Genomic DNA, 24,898 nt, shown 5'->3' on the forward strand with positions numbered 1-24,898 from the left:
TGTTACCTTGGCTGCGTTGGATCCTGTTATACTTTGAAGATTCTCTTGGGGCTTATTGCTAGCTAGTGAAGTCTTTGTCATCCTGTCCCTTTGCCTCTGGCGACATTCCAGGCAATTTCTCACAGCAACACAACAAACTGCAAGAGCATAATTGGACAAAGTTATTAGTGCAATCATTTCTCTTCTCAAATTTTACAGCTTTAAATCATCACTTCAACATGTACAAAATAAAATATAGAAAAATGTATCACTTCTTGTGTGCACATGTGACTGAAACTTCAAAATTCCAAGGAGAAGGGTTCTAAAATCTTAAATTAAAAGCAATGGCTATTCTAAGGGCATTTTTGTAAAATTTCTGACAAACAAGTTTCCCATGTGTTGAATAGCATGGACAGGAAAAGAATTCTAATGCACAAGGTACAAGATCGACAAACTGACAATGAATTAAATATCTCTCTATCCTGCCAGGGGAAACATTTTCAATTATCACTGCATGTGGATGGATTCATTCAGCAGTGCAACACTGGCAGATTTCAGGCCAGTTAACTCTTTCAGCCGGCATGTACATGATGGGCCTCCTGAGCTGCAAATTCTCCCATGCTTTACTTTTGTGCTCCTTAGAGAAGAGAAGGTTAAGAGGAGATTTGAAAGAGGTGTTCAAAATAATGAAGGGTCCAGGAATTACTTCCATTGGCAAATGAGTCAAGAACCAGAGGACAAATATCGGAGGTGATTGGCAAAAGAACCAAAGGCAACAAGAGGAAAAACATTTTTGCTCAGTGAGTGGTTAGGATCTGGAATGTACTGCCTGAGAGTGTGGTGGAGACAGGTTCAATCATGGTTTTTAAAAGGGAATTGGATAGACACCTTAAGAGAAAAAAATTGCAGGGCTATGGGGAAAGGGGACTAGCTGAATTGTTCTGGCCATGGATTCAACAGGCAGAATGGTGTCCTGTGCTGTAATCATTCTATGACTTATTTTCTGGCATGGATTAAATAAGGATCAGAAAGAAAAGTGGAAGATAGTGCAAAAGTAAGAAAGATGAAGCTAAAGTACGGAAGAATAAAACATGATGAGAAAAGTACTGTGCATCAGCTTGGTGTAGTTGGTAGAGCGCTCGTTTCAGTGTCAGAGATATGGATTCACGCCCTACTCAACACTTAGATGCATAATCTAGGTTGACACTTCAGATCAAGATTGAGATATAGTTAAAATAATCCACTTGCAGTAAGTTCCATTTTGATATTAAACTCTAAGTAAAAACCCAAATCTAGAATTCTGCAAATGGTGAACAATACAACTTCTGTACAAAAGTTGTAAGTTTCTGGGCCAGGATACACAGTTTAACCTTTAAATGCAAACAATCTATAACTATCCAGACTTGGCTTTTCCAATACTCTCCTCACTGACCTCCTACCTTCCACCTCTCTTGTCCATATCCTGACTTCTATCAAGACCTGTTAACCCACCATCTCTGCTTCCTGACCTACACTTGTTCCCAATCTGGCAATGCCTTGATATGAAAAAAACTCATCCTTGTGTTCAAATCCCTCCATCACCTCGCCCTTCACAATTGCTGTAACCTCAACAGTTCTACAACCCTCCAAGACATCAGTACTCATCCACTCTGGTCTCCTGTGCATTCCTGATTTTCATTGCTCCGCCACTGGTGCTGTGTCATCAATTGCCTGGGTCACAAGCTTTGACTCTCTCACTCTCTCTCCTCCTTTAAGTCTCTTTGACCAAGCATTTGGTCTCTATATGTGGCTCATGTTCAAATTTTGCCTAGCTAACCTAAACCCAGTCTTTTAGTCTTGGAAACATGGATACTAGAATAGAAATGTTTAGGTAGCCTGAAACATCTTGAAACACAGATACAAACTGGTATTACAAGTGAGTAAAAGGAATACAGATGCCTGTGGGTTAGCACTGCTAGAAACAACATAAATGGATGAGATCATGGCTATGAAAATTACTTGCATTTATACAGCACCTTTACTCACCACCAGATGTTTCAAAACACTTTGCAGACAATGAAGTATTTTTGAAGCGTAGTCACTGTTATAATGTAAGAAACATGACAACCAATTCATACATAGCAAGCTTCTACAAACAGTAATGTGATAATGACCAGATAATTTGCTTTTGTGATGTTGATTGAGGGATAATTATTGGCCAAGACACCGGGGATAACTCCTCTTGAAACAGTGCCATGGGATCTTTCATGTCCACTTAAGGTGACAGACAGGGCCTCAGTTTAACATTTCATCCAAAAGATGGCATCTCCTAAAGTGCAGCACTCTCTCAGTACTGCACTGGAGTGTCAATCTTGATTTTTGTGCTCAAGTCCTAGAATGGGATTTAAACCCACAACCTTCTGACTCACAAGCGAGAGTGTTACCTACTGAGCCACAAGTGACAAAAAAGCTAGAAGAATAAACAGAAGGTGAGGTGAGGTGAGAGAGAGAGAGGTTGAGGCCAATGGGCTGTAAGGTATATTTTTCCACAGTAAATCATCACCATAAGTTGTCTGTGAGCAAACTAATAAACAGGTAAAGTATTTGACTCCGTGTCCAATAACTCATCCTTCACAAGTAAAAGACACAGAACTGAAGACTTTGACTATATCATTGCAAAAATACACATCCTAACTCTGCATTTTGGGTGAGACATTAAATTGCAGCCCAGTCTGCTGGCTTTGATGGACAAAAAAGATTTAATTGTACGAATCAAAGAAGAATTGATATTCTTCCAGTTTCCTGGCTAATGTTCTTCCCTCCAACCTGCACCAAAAAACTATCAACTATACCATTAATGGGACCTTGCTGTTTGTAAATTGGCTGGCACATTTGTCAATACAAACAAAAGTAAACTATTTGTAATAAGCCCTTTTGGATATTCTGTGGATGTGAAGAAGTGCCACAGAAATGCAAGTTCCTCCTTTAACAATAAACTGTGTTATGATCATTTGACTACATAAGGTGGTTATGCTTTAAACTGTCTCTGTTCAGTTAATGTAAAACAGAATGTCCTGGAATGAAAAGATGATGTAAAGTTGTGCTGTACTCTTGCCCAGCGATAAGCCCATGTGGCCTGGTTGTCACAGGACAAAGGGCCGAGTTCAAAACTTATTCAGAGTCAGGTGCTAGTTTTAATACCTGGGCACAAAAGAAAAGGCAGCTGGCCTCACTGCTGCAGACTCAGAATCAATCTGACCAAAGGGGTTGGGGAAAAAATAACCCACCACAGGTACTGCTATGCCAAGCAGAAGAAAAGCACACATTTTTAAGTTAATCGCCAAGCGAAGGGCCGGTGAGGACGAAATCTGTATTCGAGGAAACAAGGATTTTGAAAAGTTAGAAATCACTGAGTCACCAGAGGGAACTTTACAACAGGCAGCCCATTCAATTATGTTCAAAGGGTTGAGCAAAGAGAACTTTGTTTAAAAGGGCACCGGAAGATTTACCTTGTTGAAGCATGGATGAGGGATCCTGTTAATGCTGGGAGGAGCTGGACTTTAAACTTAAGCCTACATGTTTATGGAGAGTGCAGTATAATGTATAAATGCAACATGTGGTTTTCAGTTGCGTTAAGAAGGGGGGGGGGTGGTGGTAATACCATTTCTGTATTAGTTGCCTAATAAGTAATGTTCAGTTGAGTTTGATTTTAGTTTGCTTGTTAAAGTAAAAATCTTAAAACATGAAATCCTGTTGCGTGATCCTTTGAGTTGGACACTGGGAAATTCATATCTCTTTTAAAGTTATGTCTCTCTACAGGGATTGATATTAGTAGCTAAACTCCAGTTGGGCATAAAACTGGCAATGCAGTTCAGTCACCCTTATAGTAACCATCTGATTTTCATTTCCATTGTTGAATCAAAAACATACCACATAGTTTTTTTTTAACTGTACCTAACAGAACACAATATAGTTTTATAAATACTGAAAATCTGTTAGAAAATTATCAGGCTAGTACAAAGTACTGAATGAGGCGCCTAGGATTCAGTGTTTGGACCACAACTTATTCTAATTTTCATTATCAATTTGAATTCAGAAACTCAATGCAAGTTGATCAAATTTGCAGATAAAATCAAGCTAGGTGGGGTAGTGGAATGGAAGCAGGTAGCTCAGAAATCACAATGTGTCCCACAAAATATGTGAGATGAACAATGGCAGCTGAAATAGAATGCACACACATTTCAAATGCTGAATGTAGGAAAATGGCTAACTCAACTGCATGTTGAAATAGCAAATGATGAAGTTTAAAACAACATAGGAATCAAGTAGGCTCAATGCTCAACATAGCTAACTAATGCAGAGTAGTAAATGGAATGTTAATCTATGTAGACACAACAATAAATTGAAAGTCAACGGAAGTCATAAGAAAACTGTACATTGCTCTGGTCAGACCATAACTTGATTATTATATCCAGTTGTGGTTGCTAAGATAGTAAACCCTGACAACAAATCTGAGTAGAGTTCAAAAGTGGACTGATATCTAAATACATCATCTTTCCGCAACTCTGCTAACCAAGCCAGTGCCAAATGTAGTGTTTTTCATTCCTTTAGTCTCAACCGGGGAGGTCAAGAAGGCGACCCTGACGTTAGGGTAGCCCAGGGACCCCATAAACCTTGCACAGGATTGTGCCTGGAGAGGAAACTCCAGTTTCGCTGCAGAGCATTAACAAAACACAGGGGGAAGCAGTTACAAGTGAAAAGCCCAATTTGATTGGTATAGCAAGCAGGTGTTACGGGCTGTTTCCAATGGTGAGGGGGACCATCGTATCCCGCTGGTCAGCCACTGCCTACCTCAAGTCAGGCAGCCTCTTACTGGTAAGATGCTGATCTACCACAGTCCATCTGCTTCAATGGCTGCTTGGAGCTTGAATCTCTGCTCAATAAGTGGACGGAATCCATCACACCAGCCAAACAAATGAAAAGAAAGGAGATGGCAACTCCTTGATTGGCAAGCTGGAATGTCAGGAACACATGCATGGGACCGACAGATGACTTGCAGCAAGTCAATAATGCGAACAAGACAGCTGTGGTCGACATGGAGCTTGGTAGGCTGAACATCCCCACAAGAGACCAGGATCACCGAGAGCACATTCATCTGGCGGGGAAGAGTTCAGAGGAAATGAGTGAGCAAGGTGTAGGTTTTGCTGTAAGAAACTGGCTACGCTCGATGATAGAACCTCCCCCACAAATGGTTCTGAATGTGTTCTCTCCATCTGCCTCTCAACTCAAGCAGGCCAGTTAACCTAATGAGAATCTATGCTCCATGACAGAGGTGAAAGACCAGTTCTATAAGGAGCTTGACAATGCTATCAGCAAAACCCCAAAATCAGAATATCTTTAACTACTGGGAGATTTCAATGCAAGAGTGGGTGGAGACAATGAGGTGTGGCCCTTCTGCCTCAGACATCATGGCCTGGTAAAGGTAATAGGAATGGACAGAGGCTACTTGAGCTTTGCTACTACCTTAAACTTTGTGTAACTAATACCACGCCACAAGATGTCCTGGAGACATTCAAGATCAGGGTTTTAGTACCAGCTGGATCTGATCATCATCAGACGTGATTGTCTGAATAGCATTCTCAATACACACAGCTACCATAGCGCTGACTGTGATACAGGTCACTCCCTGCTGTGCAGTCAGGAGAGGATAATCCTTTGAAGTTTTTTTCAATCAAAGCAAAGATCCCATCCTCGTATCAATGTCAGCCATACTACTTACTCAAATAAAAACCAAAAGTTCCACAACTCGAGTGAACAGGCATCCTCTGGCATTCCCACACCAAGTGCAGAAGCATACTTCGAGACACCATTTACAATACCGCATTCTCAACATGAAAAGCTAGAGCAGAAAAATGCTGACTGGTTTGAGGCTAACATCACTGTGATAGAACCTGTCATTGAAGCCAAGTTGCCCGCTCTCAATAATTAAGAGATCTAAGCAAGAAAACTCTGAATGCACTAAGAGCCGCTCAGTGTAACGTCCAACGAACTGTAGGCGGTACACCAATGACTACTGGTTACAACTCTGCCAGAATATTCAGATGTCATTCAACACAGAGCATGTTAGAGGTATGTATGAAGGGATCAAAATACAACAGGTCCATCAGCAAAGAAAACAGCTCCATCGAAAACACAGGCAGGGGAGGTCATCACCGACTGCAATAAGCAGTTGAAGAGATGGATGGAACACTACCTTGAATAGCACTCCATGGAGAACACTGTCACTGAGGAAGCTCTAAATATCACAGAAGGCCTACCTGTCATGACAGAGTTGGGTACTGAACACACAGTGGAGGAGCTTAGCAAAGCTATTGACTTGACTCACTTGCCATTGGCAAAGATCCAGGTGTTGTTGTTTTACCACCTGCTCATCAATAACAGGAAACCGGCACTCCTGCGGCATCTGCACAAACTATTCTGTCTCTGCTGGAAGGAGGGGGAAGTGCCCCAGGATATGCATGATGCAAAGATTGTGATCCTGTACAAGAACAAGGGCAGCCAAAGTGATTGCGACATCTATTGAGGCATCTACCTGCTGAGCATGATGGGAAAAGTATCTGCCTATGTCAGTCTTGTCAGATTGCGGATCTTGGCTGAACACATCTATCCTGAATCCCAGTGTGATTTCAGAACCAGAAGGTCTACAACAGACCCGATCTTCCCAGTCTGACAACTGCAAGAGAAGTGCTGCGAACGTAGGAAACCACCATATATCTCCTTCATCGATCTCACTAAGATACTTGAGCATACGAGCAGAGGGTGGCTGTTTAAGCTACTGGAAAATTTGACAGCCCACCAAAGCTGCTCAGTGCAATCTCCTCTTTCCATGACAACATGACAGATAAGGTCAACTCCGACAGGGCAACATCGAAATTCTTTGATATCTGCAGTGAGGTGAAACAGGACTGTGTTCTGCCACCAACACTCTTTGGCATAGTCTTCACTTTGCATCTGTCATGTGCCTTCAGGTTATCTACAGAGGGTGTCTAGTTACATAACAGAACAGTTTACAACACTGTCATCTCTGTGTCAGAAAGTTGAGACATTAAGCTGAGGACCCAGTCTACCCTCTCAGCTGGATGTAAAAGACCCTAAAAAGAAAGGCTGTTGGGTCACTGGGGTTGATGAGGGAGGAGGCATACATATTTAATGTTGTATTCTATAAATAAATCTAGAAGTAAGTAACAGGTTGGTGTCTGTTTTCCTACCTTAGCATATAGCTACAGTAGGATTTAACATGACAGTGGAGGATGGTTGCCTAAAGGTGAGGGGTGGAAACTAAGAATTTTTTTTTCCCAGATAGAGGATTGTATTCTGAGCTACTTTTGTGAAGAATGGATGAAAGCAAGAGTAAATCGTCAGGGTATGATCGCCCACCAATGTTCTCAGAATCCAAACCTTAACATCAGTAGAAAAATGAAGTGGATATGTGGACACGGGTTACACCCTTACCACAGAGAAAACAAGGTATGGCCTTGGCATTACTGATTCCTAACAAAGGTAAGAACAGAAGCAAAGTATTTTGTGAACTGGATGCTCATCAGTTGGACACTGAGGAAGGTTTGGGTCTTCTATTAAACTTTATGGATTAAATTTACAAGAAAGATAATCTAATAGATGCCAAGGAGTGGTCAGGCTTTGATAGATTTTGAAAGGTGGATGTTCATTCCATAGAGGAATATATCATGGATTTTATAAACTTTATGGACTGTATAAAGGATTGCAGAAATTCAATTTGGAGATTCCTTATTCACATTTGTTCACATTTAAATTGTTGGGATTGTGCTAAAGTGTCGCATAGGCTCCTGGTCTTAACTGGTGCTCAGTTCTTAGAAAAAGACATCTTTTGGATCAAATTTTTGCTGCTTTAAAAGAATTCCCAGGGAAGCAGTCATTTCCAACAGCCTTGATGGTGCAAATGGGACATTCTGCGGTGTCACAAAGGATGGAGGACTCGATGGTCATGGCATTTCAAGGTCGTTCAGATACAGAAATTAGTTTTGTGCACAACAAAGGAGTTACACAATGAAGATGAAGGCAATTTTTATGGATCTGGCAGACAACAGGACTGAAGTAGTCAAAATAGACAAATGAACCCCTGGAATGCCCAGCGAACTGTTAACCCGTGCTTCAGATGTAACTCAAAATATAATTATGCAATGAACAGCCCAAAGTGAAATATCAAGATTTTTGAAGGGACACATGACACTGAACATTTTTAAATTGAAGATGATGATAATGATCACTCTGAGGGAATTGTACTAGTCACAAGAAACTTTAATTCAGAAATGAGAGTATTAGTGACGGATTCATTTAATTGTGCCGTGTTAGATAGTGGTTGCACCTCAACAGTGTATGGAACAGATTGGTTAAAATGCATGGGCAGTCCACGCAAATAATTCACTTCAGATGGTTGGGGGGCTATATTCCTTATCAATTGGTTTATGGAAGGGATCCCAAAATACCTTCTGTGCTGTGTGGAAGTCCCCCAGCCCTAGAAAGGACTATATTAAGTTCATTTTTTTCTGTACACTTGAATGTTTTATATGCAGAAAGAAGGGCAGAAGCCTCGGAGAAAATTTGGAGAGCTTTATGGCATCACATAAGACCATCCAAGATAAACTTTAATCCTGGAATTTAGTATATATAAAGAGTCAGAAAGAGTGGAAAGGTCCAGGTAAGGTGATAAGGTGTGATGGTAAGACAGTAATTCTCCAACATGGTAGTCAAATTTAAGGTCCATTCATCACGGTTAATTAGGATTGATTGAAAACTTTCAGAATCTGAGCAATTAATAGGTACCCTGTAGCTTACATATATGTTTGACAGTTATGAGGAAAAATATACAGGAGATAAGGACCTGAATGGTGATGTGCAGAAGGATATTGACGCACAGACCAGGGCTATGTTACCCAAAGGACAACTGCCTAGAGTGGGTACTCAGGTGGCATATATACCAAAAGGTCCAGTGAATGGCAGGAAGTGACTACTGCAGGGAGAGCAGGGAAAGGAACTGGCAAGTTCAGATATTGGTTAAATGCCCAAAATGATGGGCAAGAGGCAAGATCTATGGACTGGCAAGATGAGGTGAAACAATAGAAAGGAAGAAAATGCAGTGCGAGTTCTCATAATGGATGTGCAAACAAATCTTGCACTAGGAAACAATCGCGTACCAGTGATAGAACTGATCATGGGTGGGAGAGATTCTGTAGTAGCAGTGCAAAAAGACACTGAAGTGCAATCAGAGGCCGTAGCTTGACTAGATTATGCAATAGAACAAGGACAACAAAACAATCTAGGAACACTGCTAAAAGCAGGAGCCCTTATAACCGTGAGGTTTTGGTGGCTGCCAACAAATTAGAAGGTAAATTAATAAGAGTGCCAAAAAAAACGAGTTGGAAGAAATTTGGTGTCTACTCTGAAGTGACAGGGTTAGAACAGCCAGCCTTATCACATACAAAAACAGAATTACTTGGAAAAACTCAGCAGGTCTGGCAGCATCGGCGGAGAAGAAATCAGTTAACGTTTCGAGCCTTCATGGCCCTTCGGCAGAACTGAAGCATAGTTAGAAGAAGGGAGAAATATAAATTGGTTTAAGGTGGGTGGGGGGGGGGGGGGGAGAGAGAGAGAGAGAGAGAGAGAGAGAGAGAGAGAGAGACATTGAGGGTGTGGTGATTGTGGAGATGAGCAGATAATCAAAAGATGTCAGAGACAAAAGGGTCAAAGAGGTGTTGAAGGTGGTGACATTTGTCTGAGAAAAGTGCTAATTAAGAATGGAAGACAGGATATTCAAAGTACAGCTCTAGTGGGGGTGGGGTGGAAAGACTAACAAGGTTTTGGTTTAGATTTAAAAATAATGGAAATAGGTGGGAAAAGAAGAATCTATATAAATTATTGAAAAACAAAAGGGGGGGGGGGGAGGAAACGGGGTGGGGATGGGGGGAGGGGGAGTTTAAGATCTAAAGTTGTTGAATTCAATATTCAGCCCAGAAGGCTGTAAAGTGCCTAGTCGGAAGATGAGGTGCTGTTCCTCCAGTTTGCGTTGGGCTTCACTGGAACAATGCAGCAAGCCAAGGACAGACATGTGGGCAAGAGAACAGGGTGGAGTGTTAAAATGGCAAGCGACAGGGAGGTTTGGGTCTTTCTTGCGGACAGACCGCAGATGTTCCGCAAAACGGTCGCCCAGTTTGCGTTTGGTCTCTCCAATGTAGAGGAGACCGCATTGGGAGCAACGAATGCAGTAGACTAAGTTAGGGGAAATGCAAGTGAAATGCTGCTTCACTTGAAAGGAGTGTTTGGGCCCTTGGACGGTGAGGAGAGAGGAAGTGAAGGGGCAGGTGTTGCATCTTCTGCGTGGGCATGGGGAGGTGCCATAAGTGGGGGTTGAGGAGTAGAGGGTGATGGAGGAGTGGACCAGGGTGTCCCGGAGGGAACGATCCCTACGGAATGCCGTCAGGGGGAGTGAAGGAAAGATGTGTTTGGTGGTGGCATCATGCTGGAGTTGGCGGAAATGGCGGAGGATGATCCTTTGAATGCGGAGGCTGGTGGGGTGATAAGTGAGGACAAGGGGGACTCTATCATGTTTCTGGGAAGGAGGAGAAGGCGTGAGGGAGGATGCGCGGGATATGGGCCGGACACGGTTGAGGGCCCTGTCAACGACCGTGGATGGAAAACCTCGGTTAAGGAAGAAGGAGGACATGTCAGAGGAGCTGTTTTTGAAGGTAGCGTCATCAGAACAGATGCGACGGAGGCGAAGGAACTGAGAGAATGGGATGGAGTCTTTACAAGACGCGGGGTGTGAGGAGCTGTAGTCGAGGTAGCTGTGGGAGTCGGTAGGCTTGTAATGGATATTGGTGGACAGTCTATCATCAGAAATTGAGACAGAGAGGTCAAGGAAGGGAAAAGTGTCAGAGATGGACCATGTGAAGATGATGGAGGGGTGGAGATTGGAAGCATATATGGACATGTACAGAAAAGGTCCCCCCAGATGGAACACAGAGCACTAAAGTGAGACTAGTTCCACAGGGTTTTGAAAAGACAATTACAACCAGGTGAGAAGGGGCGAACTGGTTCCCCTTCTATTTAACCTCCTCGGGTGGCCACAAAAAAGGTTTAAATTTCTTTTTCACGAGTGTATGCTTTTCCAAATCAGAACGTATTAAACTATTTAAGCTGTGGGCAATAAGGAGCCAATCAAACAAGGTTTTCTTGAGTCAATAAAACAGCAAATTTATTAATCACCAAACCAGAGAAGAATAATAAAAATATGGCGTGTCTCTCACACACGTCATCACAAATAAGGGGAGTTAGTGTCCAATAAAGAAAGGTAAAAGAATATACGGTTAAGTGTCTTTTGATTGTCCTTGAGGCATAGATTTTAAACGCTGCGGCCAATTTAGGTTAGCTGGTTTCTTGGATGAGGTTAGATGTAGAAGATGTTGCAATTATTAAGAGATCTCTGTTTGCTGCTATATTTCTGGTAGAGTTGGCTTCTCAAATCAGGCAGCATGCTTATTCCAAAGTGGGGAGAGAGAAGAGAGAGAGAGAGACAAGAGGGCAGCCGGCCGATTTCTCTGAAGAATTTCTTGACACTGCCTGTGTCACTTGCAATCTCTCTCTAGCCTTGCCTTGAAATACTTCACCCATTGTGTATTCCCAAGAGATTTTGCGCATGTCTGTCTGAGGCAGCCATTGTTTCAATATTCAGTACTTTGCCTTTTTAAAGCAACTTCCTTAGGTAGTTATGAGTTTCGATCAGTATCTGGATTTTCCAAAATAAATCTCTCTTCACACTCCCCTGAAGGTGATTTGTTTGTTTCTCACCTTCAGCTTGGAACATGGCCTTGCATTTTTAAGTAGTTTGATCTGTCTCAGTTCAAATTGCAAAATTTCCAGTCAGTTGAAAGGTGAAACATCATATTTTCAAAACATAAAGGGGCATAGCCTTGTGACACGGCTTGGAGATCTAGATGTTAGAGTGGACTCCCTTATGGCGTGAAAAGTAATCCTGAAAATTTTCTTAGCTCTGTTGGCCATATATTCACAGGAATGTAGGTCAATTGATATAAAAGCTGCATTTTTGCAGGGAGAAAACTTTCAGAGAAGTGTTTTTGAAACTACCAAAACAGGCAAGCCAGATAGAAGGGAAGCTGTGGAAATTAAAAAAAATGTGTTCATGTATTGAATGATTCATCAAGGGTATCTATCGCATTGCTTGGTTAAAACTGTCTTGCTAAGTAGGCTGTAATCACCAGAAAGCAGATCCATCAGTGTTCTACTGGTACCACAAAGGGAAGCTCTCAGACATCTTTATTGTGAAGATCAATGATTTTCTGTCAGGAGGTTCGATGGAATTTGAACAATTTGTTGTAAGGAGGGTTAAAGGGGAATTTAAGATTGGAGGTCAGGCTTCGGAAGCCTTTAAATATACAGGTTTAAACGTTTTTAAAAATTCTTTCATCGGGTGTGGCCATCGTTGGTTAAGCCAGTATTTATTGGCCATCCCTAAGAAGTTGGTAGTGTGCTGCCTTCTTGAACCACTGCTGTCCATGTTTTGTAGGAATACCCACAGCATTGCTAGGAAGAGTGTTCCAGGATTTTGACCCAGTGACAGTGAAGGAACAGCAATACAACTTGAACTCAGGGTGTTATGTGAGTTAGAGAGGAACTTGCAGGTGGTGGTGTTCCCATGCATCTGCTGCCCTACCTAGGTGGTAAAGGTCGCAGGTTTGCAAGGTGCTGTGGAAGGATCCTTGGTGAGTTGCTGCAGTGCATCTTGGTAGATGGTACACATTGCTGCCACTGTGCATCAATGGTGGAGGGAGAGAATGTTTAAGGTAGTGGTTGAGGTGCCAATCAAGCGGGCTGCTTTGTCCTGGATGGTGTTGAGCTTCTGGAATGTTGTTGGAGCTGCACTCTTTCAGGCAAGTGGAGAGTATTCCATCACATCCTTGACTTGTGCCTTGTAGATGTGGACAGGCTTTGGGGAGTCGGGAGGTGAGTTACTCTGTAGAAGTCCCAGCCTCTGACCTGTGCTTGTAGCCATAGTATTTATATGGCTGGTCCAGTTCAGTTAATGGTCAATAGTAAGCCCCAGGATGTTAATAGTGGGGGATTCAGCAATGGTAATGCCATCAAATGTCATGGGGAGGTCATTGCCTGGCAATTGTGTGGCTTGAATGTTACTTGCCACTTTATCAGCCCAAGCATGAATATTGTCCAGGTTTTGCTGCAAATGGACACAGACTGCTTCAGTATCTGAGTTGTCATGGATGGTGCTGAACATTGTGCAATCGTCAGAGCACATCTCCACTTCTGACCTTGTAATGGAGGGAAGATTATTGATGAAGCAGCTGAAGATTGCTGGAACTAGGAAACTAGCCTGAGGAACTCCTGCAGCGATGTTCTGGGATTATGATGATTGACCTCTAACAATTACAACCATTTTTCTTTGTGCAAGGTATGATTCCAACCAGTGCAGAGCTTTCCCCCCTAGTTCCCACTGACTTCAGTTTTGCTAGGGTTCCTTGATGCCAGTCAGTCAAATGCTGCCTGGATGTCAGGGGTGGTCACTCTCACCTCACCTCTGGAGTTCAGTTCTTTTGTCCATGTTTGGACCAAAACTGTAATGAAGTAAGGAGCTGAGTGGCCCTGGCGGAACCCAAACTGAGCGTCAGTGAGCAGGTCATTGCTCAGTAAGTGCCACTTGACAGCACTGTCGACAACACTTTTCACCACTTTGCTGATGAACATTAAGCAGAATAGATCAGGAGTAAGCTCATGTCAACAATCTTATCTAGAAGTTACTCGTGCTCCAATAAATTGTGCTAGGTTGTCACAGAAAGATGATCTTACATCTAAAAGAAGAAACAGAGCAGTTAAGAATAACTGAATTGGCTATGCACCCAGGCCAGTTTTGATGTATTGGAATTAAGTACTATGATGAAACATACTGCAAATGAGAATGGTTTAAGGACAATTAAAACGATAAAAAAATTAAATATAGGGAAATGCATCCTCAAATTTTCAGCCTTGGGGGACCCAAAATACATGAAATTAGTCCATTTTAGTGACACTTCCCATTCCAATCTTCCAGATGGGTATTCAAGTACAGTTGGGTTTATAATATTCTTGGTGAGTGAAAATGGAAAATGTTGTCCCTTAGCCTGGGAAGTTAAGAAAATAAAAAAAAGTGTGGTTAACAGTATTTCAGCTGTGGAAACACTGATTCTTGTAGGAGCAATAGATATGGGGTTTTACTTACAAAATGTTTTAGGAAGAAGTCTATACAAAGGGACTCCTGAGACTAAAAACAGAAGATACTGGAAATGCTCAGCAGGTTATGGAAGCATCTTTGGAGAAAAAAAACAGGATTAACATTTCAGGTCTGTGACCTTTCATCGGAACTGGGAAAAGTTAGAGATGTAATAGATTTTGAGCAAGCGATGGGTGGGACAAGGACAAAAGGAAGGTCTGTGTTAGGGAGAGATTGAATGACAGAAAAATAAGTCGTACAGAGCTAAATGGAATGGTGATGAGGCAAGAAAGAGCAGGTGTGCTGACTGGAAGAAAAAAAAATGAAACAAGAAAAGAATACAGGAAAAAAAATGGAACAAAGACTATGATCTGAAATTGTTGAACTCAACTGAGTCCGGAATACTCAAAGTGCCAAATCAAAAGATGAAGTGATGTTCCTCAAGCTTACATTGGACTTTACTGGAACAGTGCAGTGGGCCAAGGATAGAAATGTCAACGTGAGAGCAAGGTGGAGGAGTAAATGACAGGCCTTCGGAAGCTCGGAGTCACACTTGCAGACTGAATGGAGGTGTTCACCAAAGCGATCATTCAATCTCCCTTTGGACTCGTCAATGTAGAGGAGACCACATTTTGAACAGTGAGTAATGTACACTAGACTGAGAGAAGCACCTGTAAATTGCTGCTTCACCTGGAAGGAATGTTCAGGGCCCTGGACGGTGAGGAGAGAGGAGGTAAAAAGGCAGGTGTTACATCTTCTTTGTTTACATGGAAAGCTGCCGTGGAATGGTGGCAGGGTTTTGCGGGGTGACAGAGGAGTGGACCACGGTATCATAGAGGAAACGGTCCCTTCAGAATGCTGAAATGGGAGGGGAGGGGAAGGTGTGTTTGGTGGAAGCATCACACTGGATGTGGTGGAAATGACAGAAAATGACTTGATGAATACAGAGGCTGGTAGGGTGGAAGGTGAGGACAAGGGGAAACCTATTGTGAATCTGGGAGGAAGGGGAAGGGGTGGGGGCAGAAGTAAAGGAAATGTGACAGACATGGTTGAGGGCACTGTCAAGGGGAGAATCCTCAGTTGAGGAAAATAGAAAACATCTTCACTTTTCCCAGTTCTGATGAAAGGTCACAGACCTGAAATGTTAATTCTGTTTCTCTTCACAGATGCTGCCATGACCTGCTGAGTATTTTCCAGCATTTTCTGTTTTTATTTCAGGTTTCCAGCATCCACAGTATTCTGCTTTCCGAGTTCTGAGAATAGTTTGTCCATTGAATGTTATATAGACAATCGTTCCCTGTGGAATAACATACATTCGACAAAACGTATGACTGAGAGAAGGTTAAAGATTGACCTTACTGGTATAAAACAGATACTAGAAAGAAAAGGAATCTCGAAGATAAAATGGGTCAACGCAAGTCATCAATTGTCAGATTGCTTTACAAAAAGGAATGCTTGAACAAAAAGACTTGGAGGTCCGAGAAGAGGGACGTCTTGTATTGTGATGTGATACAGAGAATATGGAAAATGATTTTTTTAATTTTCTTTGATTTGTTTCGAAAGATTGTTTGTGTGTTCTAAAGTTTTAAGTTGAAGAAAATGGAGCAATCTGTTAGTGACATATTAAGTGTATTATCAAGGTGAAGGACACTGATTGATTGTGTTCCTTGAACACATATGAAGGCAGACTGATATAAAAGCAAAATACTGCGGATGCTGGAAATCTGAAACAAAACAGAAAGTGCTGGAAAAACACAGCAGGTCTAACAGCATCAGTGGAGAGAAAAACAGAGTTAACGTTTCAAATCCATATGACTCTTCTTCAGAGCTCCAAAAAACAGTCATACGGACTTGAAACATTAACTCTGTTTTTCTCTCCATAGATGCTGTTAGACCTGCTGAGCTTTTCCAGCATTTTGTTTTTGCTGTGTATGAAGACAGACTGTTCGGTCACTAGGTGTTGGTAAGGGTGAAGGCATACATATGTAATGTTGCATTTTGTAAATAAATCTAGTAAGAAGAAAAAAATTGGTGTCTGGCTTCCTACTTCACCATCTGGCTACAGTAGGATTTAACACTGGAGGCTGTTCATAAATTCACTTATCTAGGCTGCACAATTACCAGCAATCTGTCACTTTATGCTGAAATCAACACATGCCTCACAAAAGCTGCAGCTGTTATGTCCAAGCTAAGTAAGAGTGTGGGGAACAACAGCAACCTGACTGAGGACATCAAGCTGCGAATCTACCAAGCCTGCATTCTCAGCACATCCCTGTATTGTAGTGAGACCTGGACCATATGTTAGGCAAGTGAAAAGGCTGAACAGTTTCCATCTTCACTGTCTCAGAGATATCCTCAGCATCACTTGGCAGGACAAGGTCACGAACTCTGAGGTCCTGCAGCATGCTAATTCTATCCGCATACACTCATTACTAAGCCAATGATGTCTGCACTGCCTTGGCTACATTCATTAGATGGATGAAGGCTATATACCCTACTATGATCTCAAGAGAGACCATTAAGACCATAATACCATAAGACATAGTAACAGAAATTAGGCCATTCGGCCCATTGAGTCTGCTCCGCCATTCAATCATGGCTGATAAGTTTCTCAACCCCATTCTCCCGCCTTCTCCCCATAACCTTTGATCCCCTTACCAATCAAGAACCTATCTATCTCGGACTTAAATGCACTCGATGACCTGGTCTCCACAGCCTTCTGTGGCAATGAATTCCATTGATTCACCACTCTCTGGCTAAAGAAGTTTCTCCTCATCTCTGTTCTAAAAGGTCTTCCCTTTACTCTGAGGCTGTGCCCTCGGGTCCTAGTCTCTCCTACTAATGGAAACGTCTTCCCCAGGTCCACTCTATCCAGGCCTTTCAGTATTCTGGAAGTTTCAATCAGATCCCCCCATATCCTTCTAAACTCCATCGAATATAGGCCCAGAGTCCTCAAACGTTCCTCATATGTTAAGCCTTTCATTCCTGGGATCATTCTCGTGAACCTCCTCTGGACCCTCTCCAGGGGCAGAGCATCCTTCCTGAGATACGGGGCCCAAAATTGCTCACAATATTCTAAATGTGGTCTGACCAGAGCCTTATAAAGCCTCAGCAGCACATCCCTGCTTTTATATTCTAGTCCTCTCGAAATAAATGCCAACATTGCATTTGCCTTCTTAACTACTGACCTGCAAGTTAACCTTAAGAGAATCCAGGACTAGGACTCCCAAGTCCCTTTGCACTCCACATTTCTGAATTCTCTCCCCATTTAGAAAATAGTCTGTGCCTCTATTCTTCCTATCAAAGTGCGTGACCTCACAATTCCCCACATTGTATTCCATCTGCCACTTCTTTGCCCATTCTCCTAACCTGTCCAAATCCTTCTGCAGCCTCCCTGGCTCCTCAATACTACCTGTCCCTCCACCTATCTTTGTATCATCTGCAAACTTAGCCAGAATGCCCTCAGTTCCTTCATCTAGATCATTAATGTATAAAGTGAAAAGTTGTGGTCCCAACACTGACCCCTGCGGAACTCCACTAGTCACCAACCGCCATCCTGAAAAGGACCCCATTATCCCCACGCTCTGCCTCCTGCCAGACAGCCAATCTTCTATCCATGCTAGTACCTTGCCTCTAACACCACGGGCTCTTATCTTACTGAGCAGCCTCCTGTGCGGCACCTTGTCAAAGGCCTTCTGGAAGTCCAAGTAGATAACATCCATTGGCTCTCCTTTGTCTAACCTACTCGTTACCTCCTCAAAAAATTCTAACAGATTTGTCAGGCATGACCTCCCCTTGATGAAACCATGCTGACTTTGCCCTATTTTACAATGCACTTATTAACTTTTAAAAAGCAATTTTACCTCCCAGCTATTAACTGAAAGAATGTCACAAGATTCCACGTTTTAAACCAAAATCTTTTACTGTGAAAGAATTAAACAAAGCATGTCCCACTAATATAAACACTTATCCTTTAAGCCCAACTTTTTTTCCACCCAAGAGTTCCCCTGTGTTACAGGATCTTAAGGGTTTCTCTATTTCTCGTGGGACCAAACCTAGGCGTGCCACTGCTTTCAGGATTTCACTTCAATAATCCTCACTGTTCCCATTCTTCTCCGAGGTATGAGATTTCCTGGGGTTCTCCCACTAGCATCCGGCTAAGTGACCCTCCAACTTCCCTTAAGCACCATATGATTGTGAACACCCCAGCTCAAGCATGAGCCTCACTTCATTCTTGCTTAGTGACTCCAACTCAGAAATACCCTTGATTCTCGATAGCCTTTTGTTGCTGATTTACAGGTTCTGGCAAATTCCTCAAAACTGCTTCCAGACTCCAAATGCCTACTTCTGTGAAAAAACACAAATAAATCCAAAACCAATGCAATGTATCCCCACAGCAACGTAGTACACCTAGGCTGCCCCAGATAGAAATTTAAACCAATTACCTCCAACTGCCCTTGGATCTGAAAATTATTTGGATACTTTAAGAGTTTCCCTTGTTTACCAATTGCCTTCAAACCTTCCTTTGGTCTGGAACCCACATGAATAATTTAAACCCCTTAAGAAGGTAACTGTAGACATCTCATCTCTACCAAGAAAATCAGAAACGGGTCATCTATTGTTGACTATTTTCCTACTTGCAACTCTGTGTTGCTGAAAAACAAAGAAAACATTAAAATGATGCAGGCAGTGAAGAAAAAAAACGAGTTTGATCCCATTTTTTTCTTCTTTTTTCTTTCATGGATCTGAGCGTCACTAGTAACAACAGCATTTGTTGCCCATCTCTAATTGTCACTGAGATGGTGGCAGTGAGCTACCTTCCTGTGGTGCCTTCCATATAGTGTCAGGAATATTAGTTATTTTATTCATTTATAGCATGTTGGTCTTGCTGGCAAGAGAAGAATTTATTGCCAATCCCCACTGGTCCTTCCTGAACCACTGCAGTCAATGTGCTATAGTTAGTGCTGCTAAAAAATGTCAGGATTTTCTCCAGCAGTGAGGAAGGAACAATTTCCAAGTCGGAGTGATGTGTGACTTGCAAGGCCCTGGAAAATGTGGACAGTTTTCCACATCTTGGGAACCTCCTCTCACTGAAAGCAGACGTTGATGACAAAATTCATCATCGCTCCAAAATGCACACTCAGCTTTTGGCCGACCAAGGCAAAGAGTGTTTGAGGACTAGGACCTCAAACCCGAGAACAGGTCATGGTTTACCAGGCAGCAGTGATTCCCCATGCTCCAATCTGCTCTGGAAACTTGTTCGAGCTACAGCAGGCACCTCAAACCACTGGAGAAGTACCACCAGCGGTGCCTGCGCAAGATCTTCCACATCCGGCAGCAAGAAAGGTGGTCCAACTGCACCATGCTTTCCCAAGGCAACTTGTCCAGCAGCAAGGCACTAATCACTCAAAACCAGCGCCACTGGGTGGGGCATGTCATTCACATGGCTGACACCAGACTCCCAAACAACTGCTCTACTCAGGAACTCACTCGTGGTGGAAACCCTCAGTGGGGCAGCAGAAATGCTTTAGGTATGACATCAAAAGCATCCCTGAAGAGGTCAAACATAGCCGCTGACTTAAAGACGACCCTGATTTGTGACCAGCCAAAATGGGAAAGGCTCATTTGGGAAGGCACAAACACAATTGAGAGACGTTGTTGGTAATGGAACCACGTATTTCCATAGTTTAAAGTATAAGTTGCCTACAAAAGAAAATAGTGTCTAGTCAATAATGTTTTTGAGTCATTTGATACAGTAATATTTTTAAAACAATAAATCTTGGCATGCTATCCTTCCAGCTGTTAACTGGAAGTTTAAATTTCCCTTTAAAAGTTAACAGTCTCGACAGAGATTGTAACAGAATGAGGAAAGGCTATATAAAATTAAGGATACAATTTGAAAGGTAATGCAAGAGCAGAGAGACCTGGGGGTATATGTGCACAAATTATTGAAGATGGCAGGGCAGGTTCAGGAAGCAGTTAAAAGACCATATGAGATCCTGTCCTTTATAATTAGAGACACAGTACAAAAGCAAGAAAATCATGGTGAACCATTATAAAACACTAGCTCTGCCTCAGTTAGAGAATTGTGTCCAATTATGGGCACCACATTTTAGGAAGCTTTAGAGAGGATGAAGAAAAGATTTACAACAATGGATCTAGGGATGAAGGACTTACCTTTTATTCATTCATGGGATGTGGGCGTCCTTGGCTAGGCCAGCATTTATTGCCCATCACTATTTATCCTCAAGAAGGTGGTGGTGAGCTGCCTTCTTCAACCGCTGCAGCCCAAGTGGTATAGGTACACCCACAGTACTGTTAGGGAGGGAGTTTCAGGATTTTCACCCAGTGAAAGGACGGCGGTGAGTGGCTTGGCGGGGGGGGAGCTTCCAGGTGGTGGTGCTCCCATGTGTCTGCTGCCGTTCTAGATGGTAGCAGTTGTGGGTTTGGAAGGTACTGCCTAAGGAGTCTTGCTGCAGTGCATCTTGTAGATGGTACACACTGCTGCCACTGTGCATCAGTGGTGGAGAGGGTGGATGTGGATGGGGTGCCAATCAAGTGGGCCACTTTGTTCTGGATGGTGTCGAGCTTTTGGAGCCACATTCATCCAGGCAAGTGGAGAGTATTCCATCACACTCCTGACTTGTGCCTTGTAGACGGTGGACAGGCTTTGGGGAGTCAGGAAGCGAGTTAATCGCTGCAGGATTCCTAGCCTCTGACCTGCACTTGTAGCCACAGCATTTATATGGCTAGTAATGCTCACTTTCTGGTCAATGGTAACGCCCAGGATGTTGATAGTGGAGGATTCAGCAATGGCAATGCCATTAAACGTCAAGGGGGGATGGTTAGGTTCTCTCTCGTTGGAGATGGTCATTGCCTGGCACTTGTGTTAGCACCACCACAGAGCAAGCATGGACATCAGATGAGGGGGGATGGTATATGGTAAACTGCAGAAGGTTTCCTTACCCATGTTTGACCTGATGCCATAAGACTTCATGTGATCTGAACTCAGGGCAATTCCCTCCTGACTATATACCACTGTATACTGCCACCTCTGCTGGGTCTGTCCTGCCGCTGAGACAAGGCATACCCAGGGATGGTGATATCAGGAATATTATCTTTAAGGTATGATTCTGTGAGTATAACTATGTCAGGCTGTTACTTGACTAGTCTGTGAGACAACTCTCCTGATTTTGGACTTCGCAGGGTCAACAGGGCTGAGTTTGCTATTGTCGCTTCCAGTGCCTAGGCAATGCTGGGTGGTCAGTCTGGTTTCACTCCTTTTTTTTAAGACTTTGTTTAGAAAGTTATACAACTGAGTGGCTCGCTAGGCTATTTCAGAGGGCATTTAAGAGCCAACCACACAGCTGTGGATCTGGAGTCAAATATAGGCCAGGCCAGGTAAGGATGGCAGGTTTCCTTCCCTAAAGGAAGGACATTAGTGAACCAGATGGGTTTTTCCCAACAACAATGGTTTCATGGTCGTCATTAGACTTTTAGTTCCAGATGTTTATTGAATTCAAATTCCACCATCTGCCATGGTGGGATTCAAACCTAGGTCCCCAGAGCATTACTGGGTTACTAGTCCAGTGACAATACCACAACGCCACCGCCTACCGAGCTAGATTGGAGAAACTGGAGTTTTCTCTTTAGAGAAGTGAAGTTTGAGTGGAGATTTTCTAGGGGTGAACAAAATCATGATGGGACTAGGTAGAGTAAACAGAGAGGAACTGCTACAATTGGAAGAAGGGTTGAAAACCAGAGGGAACAGGTTTGAAGTGATTGACAAAAGTACTAAAGGTAACATGAGGGAAAACGCAGCAAGTGGTTACGAACTGGAATGCACTGCCTGAAAGGGTGATGGAGGTGGATTCAATTGTGACTTTTAGAAGGAAATTGAATAAGCACCTGAAGTGAAAAAGAAAATTGCAGGGCTACAGACAGATGACTGGGACTAGCTAAATTGCTCTTGCAAAAGGACTGCTTCTGTGTTGCCATCATTTTAAGATTCTACAAATATAAAACCTACAGACTCACCAAGTCTCAGGCACTGCCGCATTAAGCCTCCAGATGACATGTTTTTTTCTGCTTCAATCTCACTGAAATTCAGTGAGCTCGAGAAAACCAGGACATCAACCATGGCCATCAGCCTGTTTAAGAATGTTACTGCTGTCTCTGTTGACATGCCCTGGGTCGCCTCAATGTTTTCCAGCTCAGGCTTTAAAAAAAACAGGCAGCACACATGTAATGCTATCACAAACCTTTTCCTTAGAACATTATACTGTTTTTTTACATACTGTTGAAAATTAATTCAGAAAAATATTGTAGCTGATTAAGTTTGAATTTTCAGCTTATTTACCAAAAAAAACTGATGGCAGCATCTTACAAGGTTCTAAAGATAGCTTCTCATGCTATCATAAACTACGAGAGTAAAGTTGAACATTTCAATTATTTTATCTTAGGTAAAATATATATGCAGCATACATAATTTTTTTAACTTACGAGTGACTTGCCCGGGCTGTGGAGTCTCCCACTGTCCACTGGGGCTCTGGAATCCACTGTGTTGGTCTTTTGGAGATAGCAGCAGTTTTTAATAACAAGTGAAAGGAAAAGTGGGTATAACAGAGTTTATAAGGAAATCTATACATTTACAGAAAGGGCCAGTGATACAGAAAATTGCTTTAAAGCAGGATACTAGAAAATTATATATGCTGTATATGTTTAAGTGCAATTTGCGCCACTGTAGTTTTCCAACATTTCCTATGGATATATACTTTATTAGAAGTACTCAAATTAATTTCAGGATACCTTCCAAAAGTTCAAGCTATTAAACTTAAGGCTTTAAAAAACATGTTTGAAATATTCTGAGAATCAAAATAAAGTTATTCAAATTCAGGGAATGTACTCTCTTACTGTTTTTCAAAAAACTCAGTCATTAAGCCTAAGAGAATAATGGTTAAGTGTCACTCAGTTTCATGAAGCATTGCAAAGTCAACTAGTTATATGCCTGTGTTATAAAAATTTAACACAACTAAACATTTCCCAATTTGAGGACAATGGAGTCCACTTTTTTTCCAAGTTGATAGCACCTTAGTAACATCAATTTTAATTTGAGTGATGTGTCACCAATTATCATTTGAGCTAACCGTTATAGCATTCTTTTGGCTGCACACACCTAATTACCTTACGCACCTCATTTAAATGCCTCTCGCAACACTCATCATTCTCAGCTCCTAAACGATATTTTACACTAACCAATTCTTGGAATTTTCATTTTGTATATCATAACTAAATATATTCAGATACTATTGGCATTTCAGCCTTTTTAAAAAAAAAATTGCATCAACAGTTATGAGAGAATATATTGGTCATCTACGTGAATAACATCTCAGCAATCAATATTTTGCAGGATATGAAACATTTACAAATAGCGCATATTTTTAAACTAGCAAACACTTTTCGAGTGGATTTCCATGGAGGTTCTCCCACCTGTCTACCATTTCAGCAGGAATTTCCTCAGAAGTTTCAGCAAAATATTTACAGAGTATCAGGAGTTTCCATGACTCACCTGCTGAAGTTAGTGTTCAAGTAGGAGAACCCCTTTTTGTCTCCAATATTTTCATTATGTCTATTCATTATTCTAAGTAAATTATCAGCTTCAGGCATTGAAAGTCAGAGTGCTCCATTGTAACAAATTACTAACTTGCTCTTGGAGATTATAGGAATGACTTACAATTAATGCTTTTTACAAAAATCATTAAGTAAAACTGAGCCATTATCCGTTCCTACATTAAGTGATTATACAGAAAATATAATAACTTTCAAATAAATTAAACTCAAAAGTAGAAATACTAACCTTAGAACTCTAGGTATTCAATATGCAAAAATACAACACAAAAAGAAAAGGGTAAGAATTAATAAAGAGAAATAAAAATAACATCAATTAAATCTTGATATGATAATTTCTTATGTGCTAAATTCAGCCTTAAAAACTCAACTAAATATCAGTAACAAAAGAAAGGATATGGGTCATGCATTTAATAACTGAATTACTGATTTCTAACATGCTTGGACCTATCCTTTACTAACATTTATCCAAAGAACTTTTAATCAGATGGCAAATTCAATGTTAATCATTTTGTTAGATGGTTTTCCAAAAGACAAAAGAAATTTAAATTATTTCAAATGCTGAAAAATGACCAAAAATAAAATTATTTCTATTCTGCAACTTATATTTGTTCAACATTGTTCAGAAAACTCAACACTACCATTTGCTACTGGAATACCACAAAGATCAAAAAGGAATTGTGCATAAAAATATTCAAACATAATCAGAATTCACTACCTGGCACAGGGTTTTAAATCAAAAATAAATGTACGGGAACGATAAGGAAGATTTTCCATTCCAATGCACCATGGAGTGATGACTGCGTGCACCAACCATGGGCAGGAAGCTTGATGGAGAATGCAAACTTTCTAACTGGGTGGTATTGGTAGCCCAGGAAATGTGCATTTCTGGAGTACTCAAGTTTTGATAAAGATCGGAAAAGTTTGCAGGTTCAGCTATGACTTTCTTCCCCCGTATTTTTCAGTAATTGCAATCAAATGCAATTTCATCACTTGAAA

General features: G+C 41.8%; 1 protein-coding gene across 2 annotated transcripts in view; it reads right to left on the reverse strand.

The window, feature by feature from the left end:
* The window catches only part of nbeaa (neurobeachin a), a 1,012,857-nt gene that overhangs the window by 679,836 nt on the left and 308,123 nt on the right, over positions 1–24,898 (reverse strand). For both annotated transcript variants that reach the window (XM_078545316.1, XM_078545315.1), the window contains exons 25-27: positions 24,129–24,137; positions 22,310–22,490; positions 7–137 (exon numbers count right to left, since the gene is read on the reverse strand). In XM_078545316.1, the coding sequence (XP_078401442.1) occupies positions 7–137; positions 22,310–22,490; positions 24,129–24,137 (321 nt within the window). The remainder of the gene's footprint in view (positions 1–6; positions 138–22,309; positions 22,491–24,128; positions 24,138–24,898) is intronic.

Source organism: Cetorhinus maximus, chromosome 7 (assembly GCF_964194155.1).
Source record: "Cetorhinus maximus chromosome 7, sCetMax3.hap1.1, whole genome shotgun sequence".
Classification (NCBI taxonomy): domain Eukaryota; kingdom Metazoa; phylum Chordata; class Chondrichthyes; order Lamniformes; family Cetorhinidae; genus Cetorhinus; species Cetorhinus maximus.